At 42.0% G+C, this 21,522-nt stretch overlaps 1 protein-coding gene, 1 long non-coding RNA gene and 1 pseudogene across 2 annotated transcripts; 2 read left to right on the forward strand and 1 right to left on the reverse strand.

Annotated features, from left to right (window-relative positions):
• LOC8069433 lies at nucleotides 9,113-11,828 on the reverse strand (annotated as a pseudogene).
• On the forward strand, nucleotides 12,342-15,193 carry LOC8085785 (40S ribosomal protein S8). Its single transcript, XM_002446171.2, has 5 exons — nucleotides 12,342-12,531; nucleotides 12,653-12,725; nucleotides 13,666-13,996; nucleotides 14,399-14,574; nucleotides 14,882-15,193. The coding sequence occupies exons 1-5, from the start codon at nucleotides 12,528-12,530 to the stop codon at nucleotides 14,958-14,960; spliced, it is 663 nt and encodes a 220-aa protein (XP_002446216.1). The 5' UTR covers nucleotides 12,342-12,527; the 3' UTR covers nucleotides 14,961-15,193.
• LOC110436641 lies at nucleotides 18,100-20,728 on the forward strand. Its single transcript, XR_002454456.1, has 4 exons — nucleotides 18,100-18,201; nucleotides 18,273-19,893; nucleotides 19,964-20,077; nucleotides 20,150-20,728. It is a non-coding gene; the product is annotated as an uncharacterized LOC110436641 (long non-coding RNA).

A 21,522-nucleotide genomic window follows, 5' to 3' on the forward strand; every position in this document is an offset into this window, starting at 1 on the left:
TCTCTTTCCCTCGCTAATAGGCCGGCCGTGCCTGTCAGCTCCTTCCTCCTCTCGACGACCGGCTAGGACAACTCTGGTCGGCCTGTTGCCGGTGAGTCCCCTTCCCGAGGGTGGCTTGACCCTCCACAACATTCCCCACCCTCTGGCACACTTGTTTCCCCCTCCACGGAAGCTTGACGGTACTCTTTTGGCGCTGGCCACGGTCATGGTGCCCAGAGCACACGGTGCCGCGTCGGACTACCCTTTAAGAGCTAGTAGATCGTGAAACAAGGAGTGTGGAATTGCCAGGAGCTCACTATGACTTCGATAAGCGACTTAACAGCTACAGAGAGGCTCAAAGAAGGGTTGGCGATGATAGGGTACCTCGAGGTGGAGCATTAGCCAAGGTTGGGGAAGATCGAGCAAGGCGGGAGTTACATAGGGTTAGAGCATGTGGTGGAGAGCTCAAACAATCGCCGAGCTCTTAGCGGAGCTGATGGTGAGAACTGGGAGGGTGAGGAGGATATAGTGGCAGCAAATTTCGTGTTGGCGGCAAGGGAGTTTGTTAGTGTTCAAAAAAACTAGAGCGCCGCCCATGCTTGGGGTTCTTATGGGTGATGGAGAAGTCCCTAGGCATCTACATTACCCTGGTGATGATGAGGACATCGCCACACTAGACACGTCTACACCATCATCTTTCCCAAGTTGCAACTCAGCTATCACGTCACTCTCGGATTCAGCAGACACGTTGTCAATGTTTCAATCATAACTTCTTCATATGACATCGAAACAGGGTGATCTTAGACTCGTTCGAAAGGGTACGATGACGCCATTGCTTTGGATCTGATCCTAGTTCCAGATCGCCCGTGGATTAATATATGTGACCATGACAAGGTGTTGCATCACCTATTTTGGGCCAACTTGGTCATGTATCGATTCGGCCCTTAAGCCCAAGTTGTGGGCGCCTTCCCTAGTTGCCCTTCAACCCTAGGACACCTCTCTTTTATATTCCATGTAGTTGCTGTTGTTTAGACTGGGGTTTTGTTTAGAGTTTAGTTTTCCATCAAGAAACTGAATCGTTCATTGTAATTATGGTGATAAATCCTTTTTACAGTGATCTAGGGCTCCATTCTTGAATTCCACCACTGTATTGATTAGTCCTTTGGAACTGAGTTCTTGAACCATCTATTGATATTCGCATCATTCATATTTGCAATTTTAGATTGTGTGTTTAAACCTTCTTGCTTGTGTTCTTCAATTTGCTTGTAGGAAAAGCCTTCTTGGCGAGGTCAATCAAGTTGTGCTTGGTTGATAATCAAAGGAGCAATGTGTAACGGTTACAGGGTTCGAATCGTGACTGTTTTAAAGCTGAATCACCAACATTGAGATATCCACAAATCAAATTTACCAGTTGATAAGCACATCACTCCTTTGGATGTACAAGATGATCCTACACTGGACATTCAAGGTCCAATCCCAAGAGCTCGCGCACGACAATTAAATTTACAGGTGAGCTTGTTCCTAAGTAAGTCTTTGTATAATTTTGAGAATAAATTACTACCTAATGATTATATTGTACTTAGGAATCATGGAGAGGACCAAGGGATGCGTAAGGTATGGCTTGGAGGCGTGGAGAACCAGCAAGGGCGCCCAAGTGAAGGAGGAGGCCCAAACCGAGTCGACTTCGAGCCTGTTTCGGAGTCCAGGACCAGCGAGGAGTAAAACGGACGCCCAGGACGCACCCAGACTCTGTTTTTGATGTTCTACCCATGGTTGGAAAGATAATTCATAAGGAAACTAATGGCATTAGTTTGAGGTCCAAATACCTTCTCAGTCATCGGGAAATGTCAAAACAAGTCAGTGTCTAGAATCTGTTTCGGTGCTGCGTCACTGTTTTTGTTCCGTTGGGCCATGTATCATTGTTGAGCCCGTTAGGGGGGCACGTCCAGTGGTGGCGACCACCCTTAGACCTTTATATACAGCTGCCGACACTCTTGTTAGGTTTTAGGTTTTGCTTAAATTTTTCTATCAAGAACAGTTTCACTGTTTCATCGGTTTGTGAGACCCCAACTCATGAGATTAATCCTTCATCTGCAAATTGGTTGCATTCTTCCTTGTTATTGCTTGTGTTCTTAGATTCATAGGCAAAGGACTTAGCCTTCTTGGCGAGGTCAACCGTGTAGCACCGGTTGATAACCAAAGGAGACGTGGTGCTGCGATTGTGGGGTTTTGCATCGTGTTGTTCGAAAGCCGGATCGATTTGTGTCTCGTTTCCACCAAATTGAGAGTTACCAGAACCTTCCTTTTGGAAGATCGGGCCACCCTTATTCTCATCAAGTGGTATCAAAGCTTCAAGTATACCATTAGGTTCACATCTATCCTTAGTTTTGAGTGTTCTTATGTTCGTCCCGTCCAGTGTCATATCATTTTCCTGTCCTACAACCCTTCCGCGCCATAGCCTTTGCATATTTCAGTTTTAGAGTTCGTAGTGTTTAGTTTGTGTCTTGGTTGAGGTCATGTTGCTAGTTAGGTCTTGTTAGAGTCAAATTCATGTGTTTTCCCCACCATTTTCATCAATTTCTAGTCACCGCCGCAAATTTTTACCACTTTCGGACCGTTTTGTGTCCTCTAATTCGGAGTCCGTTTGTAAAACAGCCATAACTTTCGCATACGAACTCTGATTTCGATGTTCCATATATATCAAAATTGATTAGAAAATTTTTTGGAACCGTCTGTCCCCGCCATAGGTATGTTCGACAATTTTAGATTTCCCAAATTCACCTCCAAAGTTTGAGTTTTTACCTTACAAAAGTCTCTCCACATTTTTTGCAATCTTCAGAAAATTCCACAGGCCATGTCTTTCACTTGTTTAAGCTCAAATTTTCTGTGGTTACTTTGTTGGTGCTCCTAAGTAAAATAAAAATATCAAAAAATAAAAAGAAAAGTCGAAATTTTGCAAAAAAAAACAACGACAGCCCAAAAATAAGATAAAAGAGAGGGGCAATATAGGAACAATATCTAGAGGAGCACATAGAGAAGAGCAAAGTGAGTTGTGTTAGCGTGTGCTGTTTTGTGCCTTGTTTCTATTTCTCTTGCTATCCATCATACTTGTTTCTCCACCTTGTTGATCATTACACACTTGGTACTTGGAACATATAAGGCCGGCAACAAGAACAATCAATTGGGACTATAATTCAGTATTACTATCTGTTTCTGATTTTTGTTCTACATATATATATTTGTCTCTTTGTGTGCCTTCCAAGCTCCATAGATACTTCTTGACAGCAAAGGTTTGCCTCCCTGCAATCGTGGTTCCACATCTTCCAGGTATCCTTTGCCTTGCTGGTAAGAACACCAGTAAGACCTTGGTAAGGTGTATCCTTTTGCTCTCATTTTTGAGTGGCACCACTTCACCTTCGTAGTATGATTATTAGGGATATCCTTCACAATTTGTTCTTGTTTTTGTGTCTACAATGTCAGGTGACGGGCTGCCCAAAGACTTCAATGAGTGTGTTAGCCAAGAGCAGCTACAAGCTGTTGTACAACAAGCTAATAAGGACATGGAGTAGATAGTCATCAAGGCTGTTACTCAGATGATACTTGAGCTCAAGCTTGCTAACCAGTTGGAGAGATTGGATAGACGGATGTCTGACCTCACTAATAGTGTAGCTACTTTGGAAGTTCGTCCCGCTCCTGCTCCTGACAATGATGTGAATGGAAGCAATGACGATGATCTTGACATGTATGATGCTAATGGTAATCTTGATAACACGGCGACAATGCAAAACAGACTCAGGCGTCATCTTCAGATTAACACCCAAGGTATGGGTGGGGCTCGACACAACCAACACTATTGAGGTAACCGTAATCGAGCTCCCGATGATCCTTATGCTAAGGTTAAGTTTACTATACCTTCTTTTGATGGACATTATGATGCTGAGGCATATCTTGATTGGGAGATGACGATAGAACAAAAATTTAGTGCCCATCAAGTACCCGAGGAATATAGAGTTAGACAAGCCACCAATGAGTTTAAAGATTTTGCTATTAGTTGGTGGACTGCTTTAGCATCAGATGGTAATGCACCACGTTCATGGGCAGAGCTTAAGGTTGCTATGCGTGATAGATTTGTTCCTTCATCCTACCATAGAGATCTGCGTAAAAAATTAATGCGTTTAGAGCAGGGAGATAAATCTGTGCATGATTACTATAGTGAGCTTCAGAAGGGTTTGATGCGTTGTAGTATAGTAGAGGGACCCGAGGATTTTATTTATCGATTTTATTCAGGGTTGAGACGAGAAATTCAGGTTATTGTTGATTATAAAGAATTTAACAATGTCAACCAGTTGTTTCAATATGCTATGCTTGCCGAGAAAGAATTGCAGGGATGTGACAAGCAGGGTAAGTACAAGACTAGCAATACATACATGCCACACACAGGGGGGCTGTCCAAGGCATCCACTTACAGGGTGCCCCTCCCATCGAGCAAGCAGCAAGCAACTTCTGGAGGAGCTACAACACCAAAATCGACTACTACACAACCCTCAGGCTCAGGTAAAAATTTTGTTTTGTAGGAACCAACAAAAAGTGCCTCCTCTGTTGCTTCTACAGGATGCACCTCAACCATTCAGTGCCGCCGCTGCCAAGGATACTGTCATATTCAAAAGGATTGCCCCAGTCAGCAGGCATACATAGCTACAAAAGATGGATACATCAGCACCTCTGATGTTGAGGGAGATGATGAAGATGAACCAGTTGTGCAAGAGAGCGATGAAGTTGTGGGAAGTGATGACACAACGACCTACATACATGAGTGTCATTGTGCAACGGGCGCTTAGCACAAAGGTACAACAACCAAAGAAGCTGCAACACCATAATTTGTTCTAGATTTTCTTCGTCATCAACAATCGTCGTGCACGTGTCATCATTGATGGAGGTAGTTGCAATAATTTGGTGAGTTCTGATTTGGTCAAGAAGCTTGGCTTGACCACACGTCAACACCCCCATCCATATAACCTACTGTGGTTTAATGATGCTAGAAAAGCTAAGGTAACACAAACTTGTAGGGTTTCTTTTTTCATAGGGGCATATTCTAATTATGCTGATTGTGATGTGGTACCTATGGAAGCTTGTTCACTTTTATTGGGTCGTCCTTGGGAATTTGATAATGATGCTATAAACCATGGTACAAGTAATACATACACTTTTATGCATAAAGGAAAGAAAATTACTATGGTACCTATGACCCCTGCAGAAATTGTACAAGCTGATAGAGAACGAGCTGCTAGTTTGCGTGATCCTAAATTTGAAAATCAGCAAGTTGCTAATTCAGTTTACCCACCTAAAAGGACAAATTGACACCTATTAATAAGACTGAGGGAATTAAATTGAAGGGTGTTGTTATGCTTGCAAGAAAAACTGACCTCGCTGAAATTTTTGAAGATGATATTTGCTACACTTTGGTTTGTAAATAAGTAATGTATTCGCTTGATGATATTGTTAGCTCGATACCTCCTGTTGTCCCTAACCTTTTGTAGGAGTATGAGGATGTTTTCCCAGCTGAGATACCTCCAGGGCTGCCACCTATGAGAGGAATAGAGCATCAAATTGATTTGATCCCGGGCGCAACATTGCCAAACCGAGCTGCTTATCGAACCAATCCTGAGGAGACTAAGGAAATTCAGCGACAAGTCCAAGACCTTTTGGACCGTGGGTATGTACGAGAAAGCCTTAGTCCTTGTGTTGTTCCTATGATTTTGGTTCCTAAGAAAGATGGTTCATGGCGTATGTGTGTTGATTGTAGAGCCATTAATAATATTACTATTCGATATTGTCATCCTATTCCTAGGCTTGATGACCTGCTTGATGAGTTGTGTGGTTCTGTAATTTTCACTAAGGTTGACTTGCGTAGTGGCTACCACCAAATTAGAATGAAACTTAGAGATGAATGGAAAACAGCTTTCAAAACTAAATTCTGTTTATATGAGTGGTCAGTCATGCCTTTTGGTTTAACTAATGCACCTAGTACTTTCATGAGATTGATGAATGAAGTTTTAAGAGCTTTTATTGGGCAATTTGTGGTGGTTTATTTTGATGATATACTGATATATAGCAAGCCTTTGGATGAACATATGGATCACTTACGTGCTATTTTTAATGCTTTGTGAGATGCACATTTATTTGGTAACCTTGAAAAGTGCATCTTTTGCACGGATCGAGTCTCTTTTCTTGGCTATGTTGTTACTCCACAGGGAATTGAGGTGGACAAGTCAAAAAATGAAGCCATAAAGAGCTGGGCGGTTCCCCAAACCATCACACAGGTGAGAAGTTTTCTTGGTCTTGCAGGTTTCTATCGCCTCTTTGTCAAGGATTTCAGCGCCATTGCTGCCCCTTACATGAGTTGACAAAGAAATGTGTGGTGTTCCATTGGGGTAAGGCACAAGAGAGTTCCTTTGATACTTTGAAAGCAAGCTTACACACGCGCCATTGCTGCAACTTCCAAACTTTGGTAAGACTTTTGAGCTAGAATGTGATGCTAGTGGAGTTGGCATTGGAGGTGTGTTGATGCAAGATGGTAAGCCCATTGCATACTTTAGCAAAAAATTGCATGGCCCTATTCTTAATTACTCTACGTATGATAAAGAATTGTATGCACTTGTACGTTCTTTAGAGATGTGGCATCATTATTTGTGGCCTAAGGAATTTGTTACACATTCTGATCATAAATCGCTTAAGTATCTTCATTCTCAAAACAATCTGAATCGTAGACATGCTAAGTGGGTTGAGTTTATTAAATCTTTTCCTTATGTTATCAAACACAAGAAAGGGAAAGGATAATATAATTGTTGATGCTTTATCTAGACGATATACTATGATGTCCCAACTTGACTATAGAATTTTTGGGCTTGAATCAATAAAAGACCACTATGTGTTTGATCCTGATTTTAAAGATGTGTTGTTGAATTGTAAAGAGGGTCGTACATGGAACAAGTTTGTGATAAAATGATGGCTTTGTGTTTAGAGCTAACCATCTATACATTCCAGTTGGTTCCGTTCGTCTATTGTTGTTGCAGGAAGCGCATGGAGGAGGACTGATGGGCATTTTGGTGCTAAGAAGACATTAGATATTTTAGCCACACACTTCTTTTGGCCACAGATGAGGAGAGACATTGAGCGGTTTGTGGCACGCTGCACCACATGTCAAAAAGCTAAGTCTCGCCTGAATCCACATGGTTTGTATATGCCTCTTCCTGTTCCTTCTATTCCTTGGGCGGTTATTTCGATGGACTTTGTTTTGGGAAAGCCTAACACTAAGAGAGGGCGGGATAGCATTTTTGTTGTTGTGGATCGATTCTTTAAGATGACACATTTTATACCATGTCATAAAAGTGATGATGCCATTCATATTGCTGACCTCTTTTTCCAAGAGATTGTTCGCTTGCATGGTATGCCTTCTACTATTGTCTCAGATCGCGATTCTAAATTTTTGAGTCACTTTTGGTGTACTCTATGGAACAAGTTGGGTACAAAATTGTTATTTTCAACAACTTGTCATCCACAAACTGATGGACAAACAGAGGTAGTGAACCGCACTTTGGGCACCATGTTGAGAGCTGTTTTGAAGAAAAATTTGAAGATGTGGGAAGAATGTTTGCCTCACGTGGAATTTGCTTACAATTGGGCAACACATTCTACTACCAAGGTAAGTCCTTTTCAGGTAGTGTATGGTTTTAAACCGCGTTCTCCAATCGATCTTTTGTTTTTACCTACCACTGAAAGAACACATAGCAATGCTAGTGCGCGTGTTGAATTTATTCATAAGTTGCATGAAACCACTAAAACAAATATTGAAAAGATGAATGAAAAGTATAGAATTGCTGGTAGTGAAGGTAGAAAGGAAATTAAACTTGAACCAGGTGATTTAGTTTGGTTACATTTAAGAAAGGATAGATTTCCTGAGCTGCGTAAGTCAAAATTAATGCCAAGAGCTGCTGGTCCTTATAATATTATTGAGAAAATAAATGATAATGCATATAAACTTGAGTTGCCACCCGAGTTTGGGGTTAGTCCTTCTTTCAACATTTCAGATTTGAAGCCATATTTGGAAGAAGAAGATGACCTTGAGTCGAGGACGACTCTAATTCAAGAGGGGGGATAATGAGGACATCGCTCCTTTGGATGCACAAGATGATCCACCGCTGGACATTCAAGGTCCAATCACAAGAGCTCGCGCACGACAATTAAATTTGCAGGTGAGCTCGTTCCTAAGTAAGTCTTTGTATGATTTTGAGAATAAATTACTACCTAATAATTATATTGTGCTTCAGAATCATGGAGAGGACCAAGGGATGCATAAGGGATGGCTTAGAGGCGTGGAGAACCAGCAAGGGCGCCCAAGTCAAGAGGAGGCCCAAACCGAGTCGATTTTGAGCCTGTTTCGGAATCGAGGACCAGCAAGGAGTAAAACAGACGCCCAGGACGCACCTGGACTCCATTTTCGATGTTCTACCTATGGTTGGAAAGATAATTTCATAAAGAAACCAATGGCATTGGTTTGAGGTCCAAATACCTTCTGAGTCATCAGGAAACGTCGAAACAAGTCAGCGTTCAGATTCTGTTTCGATGCTGCGTCACCGTTTTTGTTCCGTTTGGCAATGTATCGTTGTTGAGCCCGTTAGGGGGGCACGTCCAGGGGTGGCGACGACCCTTAGATCTTTATATACAGACACCGCCACTCTCGTTAGGTTTTGGGTTTTGCTTAGATTATTCTGTCAAGAACAGTTTTGCCGTTTCATCGGTTTGTGAGACCCCAACTCGTGAGATTAATCTTTCATCTGCAAATTGGTTGCATTCTTCCTTGTTCTTGCTTGTGTTCTTCGATTTGCAGGCAAAAGACTTAGCCTTCTTGGCGAGGTCAACCGTGCAGCGCCGGTTGATAACCAGAGGAGACGTGGTGCTGCGATTGCGGTGTTTCGGATCGTGTTGTTCGGAAGCCGGATCGATTTGTGTCTCGTTTCCACCAAATCGAGAGTTACCAGAACCTTTTGGAAGATCGGACCACCCTTGTTCTCATCACTAGTTACATCTTGAAAGATCGGGCCTGTACCTCAGGTGAGACAGGCAAGTAGGCAGGCTACGTGGAGGCCGGCATGAGCACGACATCATCGATCTGTGGGGGATCAGCATCGACGAACTGCAGTAGTGCACGGCTCCACCCACTGTAGCAGAGACTTATCCTTTGATTTCAAAATTAAACTCAAATCTTGAACAAAAATCATTGGCTAAAATATGGTTTGTTCAAAATTCAGTGCTCTACAAATCATCTTTAATGACCTAGAGCCAATTTGAAGTGAAAGAGGTGAATTTGAGTGAAATAGTTTGAAATTCAAATCTCCAATTTGGGGCAAATCAGAGTTGAATTGGAGCAGAACAGAAATTCTAAAATTACTTTTGATTTTGCTCAATAACTTGAAAAAATCCCGAAATAAAAGTTGTTCTCTTTGAAAAGCTCTATAACTTTTGTTTTGGTCACATTTCATGATTCCAAATAGGTTTTGAAATAGAGGTTCAAAATCAAAAGAGGACAATTTTTGGAAATCTGTATTTTCCAAATTTCTTTGAATTTCATATTGAAACTTTAAAAACTTGAAACACTAAAGTTGTACATCTCACTAGATCTACAACTTTGCTTTTAGGCTTATCCCCAAATTTGGCCTTGATGTTGAATTGCACCAAAAGAGGTAAATCTAGGGTTTAAATTAAGGTTTTCTTAATTATATCCCTCCTTAATTAGGGATTTTTTAACCATCACAAGCACCATTTCAAGAAGTAAACACACTATATGTACTTAAGCACAAGCCAACTAAAATAACAAACATATTTTTAGTTGATGCATGATCTTGGTGTGCTAACATGTATGTTGTGCAATGCGCATGATGACATGACAAGTTTTAGTATCAATAACATCAGATATGTTACACGTAATGGGTGGGGTTATACGACTGTCTTGTCAGACCGTAATTAGACAATGAGATGGTGTTCCGGTTTGTCACAAACTGGTGGTGTAGTATTGTCTGCAGCATGGCATAGTGATGGCGTTTGCCCGAGATGGATGTCCCCTCTGTCATGGTAAAGTGAGTGGGGCGTGCCTTTCCTTGTCAAGGTAGACGTATTTGATGGAGCTCGACCTTCCTCCGTTCCTTCCTGGGGTCGAGACAGAGGAGAGAACGTGTGATGCTGTGTTAGGAGGACAAGAAGTCATGGTCAAGTGCTGCGTCACGTGCAGCCGAAGGAGGACGAGAAGTCATGGTCGACTGCTTATTCATGGCTCAGGTCACGTGCGGCTTAGATGGACCTCAGTTGCTAGACTAGGTTGGGCCATCCGGGAGACTAATTAATCAGTGTCCCAAGATAGTCTAGGTATCACAACCTCGACATCTTTTGAGGTGAAAAATAAACAGTTATAAAGATCAGAAAATAATATGCAGTTTAGACAGAAACGGACAGAAATTAGTACCTTTTCTATCTATCTATCATCTCCAACAACTTAGTATAATTTACTTGCTAAATCTTGAGTTAGTAAGTTGCTAATTTATTTGCCAAGTGAAAAAAGACTTCTCTACAACAACTCCCTAAAACTCACTTGCTAAAATTAAACACTAGTACAGAGAGATACTATACTGGCGGTTCGCAACCCCTTTGTACAGGCGGATTGACGAACCGCCAGTGGCTATAGGCCTATGGAAATAAAAGTTTTTACATGCGGTTAACTGAGAACCGCCTGTAGAAACCGATTTCTACAGGCGGTTCAGTTATGCAATCCGCATGTGGAAATAAATTTCTACAGGCGGTTGGATTGTACAGGCGGTTCTCATGGTAAGATTTTCCAATTTAACCTTATTTTCCAGTAAACCCTATTTTTAATATTATATATATATATTATATACATTAATATTGAAACTATGTTAGGCTACAAGATTCAACCAATGCAACATGCAATATATTTATATATACCATTACTTTGTACATAAAATTATATTAATTACAAACATCACACATCAAAACTCACGTGCGTCATTTTTTTTCTTATGGCGCTTTTGCAAAGTGAACACATAAATTTTTCGTAATTAATCAAGCCTAGATAAAAATAATTTCTCTTTAGCACTTTTACAAAGTGAACACAATAAAGAACTTCTATTTACATCCATGCCCTTCTCCCTTTCTTTCACACGGAGACGATCTCGGCACCGCCGATTTTGGTCGCCGCCGATGCCTAGCGCTGCCCAACTCTGCAGTCTCAGAGGGGCCACCGTGCCGGCGACAACAGTGTGCTGCTGCTCCACCGCTCGCAGGTCGTCTTTTGCCGCAAGGTTGTCGTCCGCTGTCCGTCGTCCGATATGAGGGGCAGCAGGCTGAGAATCTGGAGGCGTAGGACGTCGGCAGAGAGAGATCGATCTGGTACCTCAATTGACTTTTTGGATTGGGCATGGGGAAGAGTCCCCCGTTGGCCGCAGCAGCCGTGCACGGCGGGGCGATGCCAAGCAGTTTCTGGAGGTTGGTCCGGATGCTCATGGAGTAGAAGAAGTAGAGGAAGACCATGGAGCAGTTGGTGGGGTCATTCCCTGGCAGGCTGCGGTGGTTCATCCGCTGGACGAGCGGGATGGGCGCGAAGGGAAGCTTGGAGACGGTGCGGCCCTCGAAGAGGGTGTTGAGGAGGCGAAGACGACGAAGAGCACGGCGGCGACGACGGCGCCCGACTTGATGGCGAACGAGAGCTCCTGCGCGGCCTCCATGAGGCTGGTCTGGACACGGTCCATCTTCTTCGCCCGCGATGAGGCGGAGGGCTGCGAGGAGGAGCCGGTGCTGGACTTCATGGCGTCGAGCGGGCGCGTGGATACGAAGTTCCTCCGCGTGCGGATATATCCGCGCGCGAGGACGGAGTTTACCAATTTGGCAAATATATCAAGTGGATTTAGGCAGTTGTTGGAGAGGTGTTTTTGTGTTTTTGTTAAAATAATAAAAATACCAAGTGGATTTGAGGAGTTGTTGGAGATGCTCATCAGTTGGCAAAATTTTAGGATTTTACGTATGGTAGCACTTTTGTTTGTATTTGACAAATATTGTCCAATCATCGACTAACTAGGTTCAAAAGATTCGTCTCACAAATTACAGGTAGATTATGTAATTAGTTTTTGTTTTTATTTATATTTAATACTTCATACGTATACCGCACGATTTAATATGACGGAAAATCTTAAATTTTTGACAAAACTTGTTAACAAGGCCTAAAATAGTACGCTGGTATACTTCACAGGCCTGCTGGGCCGTCATAACCTAAGAATGAACACCAGCTCCTGATCTCCACCGTCAGATAAGCCCACCCGCACCTGTTAATAAACCCTAACCCGCGGCCGCCGCCCCTATATAACTTGACGCCCATGATTTTTGATCTCCTCTTCCCGTCGAGACCCAACCAGACCAGGGGCGGCGCTGGCTGACGAGGAGGCGGAGTAGAGCGGCCGGACTAACTCGATACCGCCACAGCCACCATGGGTAGAGCTCCTTCACCGTCATCTGCTTCTCGTTTTGCTTGCGCTGGCCTAGTGGCTGTGGTTGTTGTTCGGTTGGGTCGGTGCTAATGGCGTCGCGGGTTGTTTCGGGTTTGTCCACGCAGGTATCTCGCGTGACTCGATGCACAAGCGCCGGGCCACCGGTGGAAAGCAGAAGGCATGGCGCAAGAAGCGAAAGTAATTGCTTGCCGTTTCTCTTCACTCCTTACATTTTGGTTCGTATGGGTTTGCTGTATATCTGTAGATTTGCTGAGTGCTTTGCTGGAGCAGGGTCTTGAGGTTGGTAGATTTGAGTGGTTGCGGCGGTAGTAATTGATTTGAGCCCTTCACTTGACTGGTTCCCTTTACCTCCAGTGCCTTATGCAGTTCAGCCTTATAGAATACCCCTTGAATCTTTAAATCGTAACGATGCTTCTAATGGAACAGCAAGCTACTTAAATTTTGGAAATGATGTATATATTTTGATGAATTATTAGAAGAACCACTCTGGTGAATATTATGTATCTTTCTGTTTTAGGTTTTAATTTGGCATCTTTATTTTGTGTTATTACTAGTTATTCGTGCAGTACAGTTGTGATTTCTATGATGTGTTGAGGCAGGATTGCATAGCAGATGTCTCTTTTATATAAAGATAAAGATTGGACATGTAAATTTTGTTAAAGCGAATGTGAATTGGTTCGGTCAGCTCATAGTACAACTGCAAGCTAAGGGCACTCCCAATGCTAGAAACTACATATAGTTTCTATACCCATTAATTTCTATAGACACTATATATAGAAACTATGGTCCCAATGGATAGTTTCTATAGAATATTTTTGTATCCAATCACATTCATTCTCTCTCCATTCTTAGCCAATCATATCACTTGATGTCTTGGATTTTGTGTAGACATGGTTTCTAACTTAGATCCAGTTTCTATGATTTTTACTCTCTCTCTCTTCAATAACTACATTGCCACATCAGCAAAATACTTAGGTGGCACTGCAATTAATGTCTATAGAAACCACAATGGTTTCTGCATTGGGAGTGCTCTAATAACTGTTGTATATTGTGTTAAACCTTATTGCTTGATTATTGTGAGTTTCAGAAGTTAATTCAATTCTCATTTGTGTTGAAGGTATGAGCTTGGCCGCCAGCCTGCAAACACCAAACTGTCTAGCAATAAGACAGTGAGGAGGGTCCGTGTCCGTGGAGGCAATGTGAAGTGGAGGGCTCTCCGCTTGGATACAGGTAACTACTCATGGGGAAGTGAGGCTCTTACCCGCAAGACCCGCATCCTCGATGTGGTCTATAATGCATCAAACAATGAGCTTGTGAGGACTCAGACTCTTGTGAAGAGTGCCATTGTACAAGTTGATGCTGCTCCATTCAAGCAGTGGTACCTCACTCACTATGGAGTGGACATCGGTAGGAAGAAGGTGCCTGTTGCCAAGAAGGATGCAGCTGAGGTATTATTCATGTAATTCAATGTTTATTTGCTGTTTGCCCTTAGAATAGATTGAATTGGGGTTCATGAATTGTTGCATTTGGCGAATAGCTGCTTGCTAGATATCTTACTAACACATTGTTTTTAACATGTGCATACTGTGTACCCCTAGCAGTTCTGTAGCTTGCAGTTTTTCAATGAATCTCTTCCTTTTATGATCAGCATGTTGTATTTCATCAGGTACTCTGTTTATGTTTGTTTTACATTTCTATGTGAAAAAGACTGAAGATGCTATTTTTATTTTTGCAATAATTATCTTATGATTCTTGGCGATAATTTTTTTGGAGAAAAACAATAGTTAATTAAATTTCTTTCTGTTGCTCAACTGATGTTTTCTGTAACTGACCATTTATTGTTTGTGCAGGGACAAGAGGGTGAGGCTATAGCTGAGGAAACAAAGAAGAGCAACCACGTACAAAGGAAGCTTGAGAAGCGCCAGCAGGGGCGTGCACTTGACACTCATATTGAAGAGCAATTTGGCAGTGGAAGATTGTTGGCTTGCATTTCTTCCCGCCCTGGACAGTGTGGCCGAGCTGATGGGTAAGGAATGCTGGATTTCCTTTGTGCTGTCTTAGACATTAATCCTCATTTGTGTTTTGGTCCTCACCATATGCCGTTAGCATATGGAATTGAGATATTGATGCCTGTGGATCTTGTATGTTTGGGACTGCTTCACCAACTTTGCTCCACAAAAATCTGAAGTCTGTGGAGTACCCTTTAGGTGCTTTCACAGCTACCTTTTTGGTTGCATGGAGCTAAACCTAGCTTGAGTAGCTTATAGTTTGCACCTGAAATTTCCTGGCAGTTGCTGGCAGCTAACCTACGTGGCATTTCCTTGTATTGGCAGCTACATCCTTGAGGGTAAAGAGCTAGAGTTCTACATGAAGAAGCTCCAGAGGAAGAAAGGCAAGGGTGCTGCATCTTAGAGCATTCATTTAGCTAGAACAGCAGAATATCTTGTTTTTTTCATATAATTTGTGCACCTGATGAACACTATAAGTGAATCAACTCGCTTTCGAAGAATTAACGATTTTCACCTGTGGTGGTTGTAATTTCGATATTTAGGTTTGTTGTTTATTGAAGCTTTCTGTCTAAAGCAGTTTTAGTTTAACTTGAAGATGGTTTAGAAATGGAATTACGAGATCCTATCCAATCCTTATTGCTCTTTGGTTTTCACCTTATAGCTGCTAACATTTGACTAAATTTGTTTGCCATAGTAAGAACTGGTGTTGCGTCCGACAATATCTGTCATGAGACCTAACTAGACTGTTTTGAATCAACTTGCTTCAAAGAATTGAGGATTTTCACATGTGGTGGTTGTAATTGTGATATTTAGATTTGCTGCTTATTGAAGCTTTCTGTCTAAAGCAGTTTTAGTTTAGCTTCAAGATGGTGGTTTGAAACGGAATTACGAGATCCTATCCAATCTCTATTGCTGTTTGGTTTAAATCTTATTGCTGCTTGGGACTAAGGCTTTATTGTTCGCTACAGTAAGAACTGGTGATGCGTCTGTCATGAGATCTAACTATGACTATTTTTTTAGGAACACTACAATTTTATAGGACTTAATCCCGAACCTGAGGATTTACACAGTGAGGCTAACTTTTTTTAACTAATAATAATACAACCTTTGATTGGATTTATCATAAAATGTATTGTCGAATTACTATAAATTTATAAGTATAAAACAATATCTCTTCTATCAATATTATACAACTAAAAAGACCTGGCGTGTGCTGCTGCTAGGGATCGGCCGCGTTGCACACTCGGTCGCCTCGCCGTCATCGTGGCCACTCGACCTTCCCTCTTTCGCCCCCATCGGTTGCCCGAACAGATGAAGCTTACTCACTGGTTTCATACAAGCATAAGATCAGCATCACATGCTCTTTTGTAATCTCTGCAGCAGGTGCATTATCAGTAGGCTCATCTGGTAATGTGGTGTCTAGAATTTCTTCCTTTTTCTTAGCCCTGAGAACAATTCTCAAGTTGCGGATTGAATACAATGTAAATAGTTGATTAGGCGCTATTTATCTACAACAAAAATAATGCAAAATACTAAAACAATGTATCCAAGACAGAATAGAAAGATATTTGTTGTAGTATTTTCTGTCTTGGATACTAAAACAATGCAAAATCTTATCTCCTACAACTAAAAAGAAGAAAAGAAAGATATTTTCTTTGTGCGACTTTATTTTGTGTAGCCGCGTCACCCTCCCCCTTGTTATCCGTGACGCGGCTTCCATAGTTCCATCCCTTCCCAACGCCTATGCGATCCCCACCTCCTCGCCCACAACATGCAAGGAACGAGGTAAAAATAGAAAGCGAACAAAATCACCGCCTCTGCCCTCGCCGACTCCTCTCCCCCACACCTATCAATAGGTAGCCGCAGCCGCCACTATGGGAGTCCCTCTCCTGCGAGATAATTGCTATTATATGGCTCCAATCGTGTGGCTTTGCTATTCTATGACTCCTAACTTTGTCTTCGCCAAAATATGACTCCAAACATGTGGACTTCGTAATACATATGATTTTGATTCTTTTAATCTAATTTTGAAGTTCCAAATATATTTATTTTCTATTAATGACCATATTGCCCTTCTGGTATACTGATACCCATCGATTCATCTCCTCCGACGTTTTCTATCGTAAGTCTCGACGTTGACGCTTCGTCTCTCCCTCGACACGCCGCCGCCCATCTCCCCTCCTCCCCTCCCTACGCAGCCAACTGACCATGGATGGAGAAGAGCCGCCCCCTGAAGATGTTGACGCAGGGCCAATCACCATGGACGCCGAGAGAAGTGAACTAGAGGTGTTGGGTGCCCTAGCCCTAGTCCTAGACCAGGCGGCGGCCACTGGTGGCCTGGACGAGGCCGCTGGTGGGCTGGCAGCGACTCCAAGAGGCCTAGCGGTGCTCGCTAGTGGCCTAGCCATAGCTACAGGAGGCATAGCAACGTCCGTTGGTGGCCTGGCCGCCCAGGCTAGGGTCCCCGATGGTCTTCCACAAACGGCAAAGGAGGGCACCGTCGATGTTGTAGCCCTAGTGAGACCATTGCTGCCCACTGTTCCTCATCCAGCTATAGAGTACAATCTTCCAGTGCTTGATGTGCAAAGGTAACGTTGTTGCTATATTAGTTGCTGTTTTTTTATAGCCATATTAGTTGCTAAGAATATAAAGCTCCAAAGCCAATTGTCTCCATAAAATCTTGCATCCCCTACTTCCAGCAAAATGTGTGATGTGATAATCTAACACAGATTAAGGGTTTTTCTCTCGACCATGTTTTTTTAATAGCCATACTAGTTGCTGTTTTTAATAGCCATATTAGTTGCTGTTTTTTTAATAGGCATAATAATTGCTGTTTTTTTAATAGTCATATTTGTTGCTATTTTTAATAGCCATATTAGTTGTTTTTTTAATAGCCATAATAGTTGCTGTTTTTTAATATCCACAATAGTTGCTGTTTTTTAATAGCCATATTAGTTGCTGTTTTTTTAATAGCCATAATAGTTGCTATTTTTTAATAGCCACATTAGTTGCTATTTTTTAATAGCCATAATAGTTGCTGTTTTTTAATAGCCATATTAGTTGCTGTTTTTAATAGTACAACCATAATCCTTGCTGTTTTTTACTAGTAGAGTAGTAGATTGTAGTTAAACTAGATTATGCTTTTTTATAGGTCTCCAGTAAATGAACCAGAAAATACAGAAAAAAATGGATTGGTCAATATTACAAATCATAGAGACACATGATGATGAAGGTCAAATTGAAATAATGAGCAAGAGTCAAATGTGTGAGCTTTTAGGCTTGACAGATGAGGGCGCATCAAATTTACCTAGACAAGGCTTTGATCGCCAAATGGATGAAGAGAATGGTAATGAGCTTGGGCAACATATTGATGGTGCTGCCATTCCTACTAATGATGATGTACCGGGTGAGATGGTCATCACATATGATAAGAACAACCCATCAATGGAGGTAGGGACAATGTACCCTACAATGGAGGAGTTCAAGCTGGCAGTTTGGCAATTTGCCATCAATAAAGAGTTCCATTTAGGAGTGGAGAAGTCAGGTAAGAAGATATATAGGGCTTATTGCAAGTCCGGTGATGATGACAATCCTTGCCCTTGGAGGATAAATGGCAAGAAACTGGAAGGCAACACAACTATGAGGTGAATAATGTTTTTATTATTCCATTCATTCATTCTTCTTGCTATGTAAATTAATATCAATTTTTTTGCAGGTAACCGTTTTAGTCGATAAACATGAATGTGTGTCTAGCATGAGGATGAGAACTACAACTCCAAGTTGCAGGTGGGTAGCTAGCAAAGCTATCCCGATCCTTAGAGTGGAACCAAATATTCGTGCTAAGGATCTAAAAAAGAGGTTGGACACAGATCACAAGTGTGACATTGCATATGACACTGTATGGTGGGGTAAAGAAAGAGCTCTTGATGTGGTTTATGGCAAAAGGTCAGGTAGCTTTGAGTTGTTTTTTAGTTGGAAGGCCGAGGTGATGAAGCGGAGCCCTGGAAGTGTTGCTGAGATTGATCTGCTTGAGGTGGATGGTCAGGTATATTTTCACCGATTTTTTTGTGCTCTTAAACCGTGCATTGATGGTTTCTTGGAAGGTTGTAGGCCTCATTTGAGCATAGGTGCAACAACACTTAATGGAAGGTGGAATGGTCACTTGGCTGTAGCTATTGGAGTTGATGATCACAATTGGATGTATCTAGTTGCTTACGCCTTCATAGCTTCTGAAACAACAGACAACTGGACTTGGTTCATGCAACAATTAAAGAAAGCTATAGGTGATCCTCCACTTCTAGCTATTTGTTCTGATGCTTGCAAGGGCTTGGAGAAAGCAGTGGGGAGTGTATTCCCAAATGCAGAGCAAAGAGAATGCTTCTATCACCTTGTCAAAAACTTCTAGAAGAGATTTAGAGGGTTTGGCCACATATATCCTGCTACAAGGGCTTACACAGAGGAGATCTTCTATGATAATTTAGCAAAAATGGTAAGTGAATCCCCCCAAGCAATGCAATGGTTACATGCTAATCATAAGTTCTTATGGTATAGGTGTGGTTTCAATCCAAAAATAAGTGTGACTACATAACTAGTAATATTGCTGGGACATTTAATAACTGGATCAGAGATCATAAGGACTTACCTGTTGCTGACCTTGCTGATAAGATTAGAGAAATGATCATGGTATTGTGGAATAAGAGAAGAATCATTGCATACAGGCTACCTAAAGGCAGGATACTCCCAGCTGTTATGGTTCAGCTAAGAGCAAACACTAGAGGTTTAGGTCACTTACAAATCGTACCATTTTCTAATTGGAGTGCAGAGGTATGGGACCATAGCAGCATTTCTGTGAGGCATATTATCAAGTTACACCAGAGGACATGTACTTGTCTTGAATGGAAACACACTAGTAAGCCATGTCAGCATGTGTTGGCATATATAACTCGCCAAAGGGGAATTGACATAGAACAATTTGTGCATGACTACTACTCGGTGAATAGATTTAGGGCTGCTTATGGAAGAGAGATTGAGCCGATGACAGATAAAACACAATGGCCACAAGTGGACCTACCATTTTTAGTTGGTGCACCTCTTGCAAAATTATCTGCTGGAAGAATGAAGGGATGGATGGAAAGTGGACACAAGAAGAAAGGTTCCAAAGATAGTAAATTTACCAATGAGGGTGATGGAGCAGCGGGATGTGACAATGATAATGCTCCAACAAATGCAAAAGGTAAGAAGATGATCAGGGTCCCTATGACTTGCAAAAAATGTGGAGAAAAAGGTCACAGGCAAGCTAGTGCCAAGTGCCCACTCAATGGGACCGCAAAAAAGAGGTAAGACAAATTTTCTTCATCAACAAACATGAATAAAAATGTCAATATTAATTTATTTCATCACTTATAGGAAGCGTAGGCTACCAAGGTAGAATGTTACAAAAGCACCTCCAGAACCTAGCACTCCACGGAGGCCGACTAGAGAAGAAATTCTACGAGATAGTCCTGGAAGGGACACAAGAAGGTAAGAATATTAACACATTTATTGTACACTAATTGTTCTATGCATCTAATTGTCGATTCTATTTATGTGCAGCAAGTTAGCAATGTTATTAGGAGAGGGACATCTTCACAAACTGAGAACACTAGCCCCGTGAGGATGCCTACCCCGGTGCCAGCAAAAAAGATGTCTCCAAAGAGGAAACTAAATATTCGATGATGAATTATTTTAGTTGTTATGAGATGTAAACTCATGATTTATTTCTTATGACTTTAATCTCGTTTAGAACTACATTATGCTCTTCTGAGATAAACTTGTTTATACTACAGACATGATTTTATGAATAAACTCGTTTGTGTTAAATTCTTGCTGTTATATATTACTTGTATTTGTGTTTAAATCAATTTATTGTTAGCTGTACATGACAGGTAGCAAATCCATGTCAGCCATGGCTACAGCCAGCCAGCTGCCAGCCATGGCCATGGCCAGCAGCCAAGGCATGGCCACGGCCAGCAGCAAAGGCATAAGCCACGGCCAGCAGCGGGCAGGGGACCAGGCAACAGCAACATTTTTTAAAGACTTAAGTGCAAAAGAGTCATTTTACAAACAAATACATGTATTTAGATGAGAAAATAGATTAAAAGAATCAAAATTATATGTATTACAAAATCCATATGTTTGGAGTCATGTTTTAGCGAAGACAACGTTAGGAATCATAGAATAGCGAAGCCACATGACTGGAGTCATATAATAGCAATTATCTCCCCGCGCTTTGCTGCCGTCTCCTCTCCTTGTGAGTCCACTCCTCCCCACGATAGCATTGCACGCTGCTGGATCTAGATAAGCCCCCCACTTCCCCCCGCTTCTTCTTCGCCGGATCGGTTTGCTGAATCGATTCGCGGGGTGGAGCTGCAGGAGTCTGGGTGGGAGGAGCTGCGGTGGGAGGCATGCAAGGGGGAGGGCGACCTCGACGTGAAGCTCTTCTCCTAGGTGCGCCTCGCCCGTAACGGGCTAGACAACCTGTAGCACCCGGTTTTATGAACAAAACTAGATACACACCATATGTGAGCCCAAGAAGTCAAATCTCACATATAGCCACAAATAAGGGTAATATCAATAGACAATGCTTAATATATAACGAACTTAATATACAGATATAACCTTAGATAGCAAACATTGGAAAGACTCTCCATTCTTCAAGCGAAAGCTCCAAATCCAAATCCACAGGGACAACCGACTGGTTGAGCACAAGCCTAAACTCTTCTCCAAACTAGCAATCTGGTACCCATCCAGGATTTTTATCCAAATAAAAAGTAAAGGAAAGCATAAGTACATCTCGTACTCAGCAAGAATAACATGGGGTTCATGAGGCTCAAAGGCTAGACATTGGTTAACTGCTAGCTTTTACTTGTCACAATTTTAGCATAGGAGTAGCATCAAGTTGTCAAGTTCCAAAGTAAACTCATGAT

This window comes from Sorghum bicolor, chromosome 6, assembly GCF_000003195.3.
Source record: "Sorghum bicolor cultivar BTx623 chromosome 6, Sorghum_bicolor_NCBIv3, whole genome shotgun sequence".
Classification (NCBI taxonomy): domain Eukaryota; kingdom Viridiplantae; phylum Streptophyta; class Magnoliopsida; order Poales; family Poaceae; genus Sorghum; species Sorghum bicolor.

Coding starts and splice junctions, on each gene's coding strand:
- LOC8085785 (XM_002446171.2), top strand. Junction 13,997..14,398: donor CCAAGAAGGATGCAGCTGAG/GTATTATTCATG, acceptor TTGTTTGTGCAG/GGACAAGAGGGTGAGGCTAT. Junction 14,575..14,881: donor CAGTGTGGCCGAGCTGATGG/GTAAGGAATGCT, acceptor TTGTATTGGCAG/CTACATCCTTGAGGGTAAAG.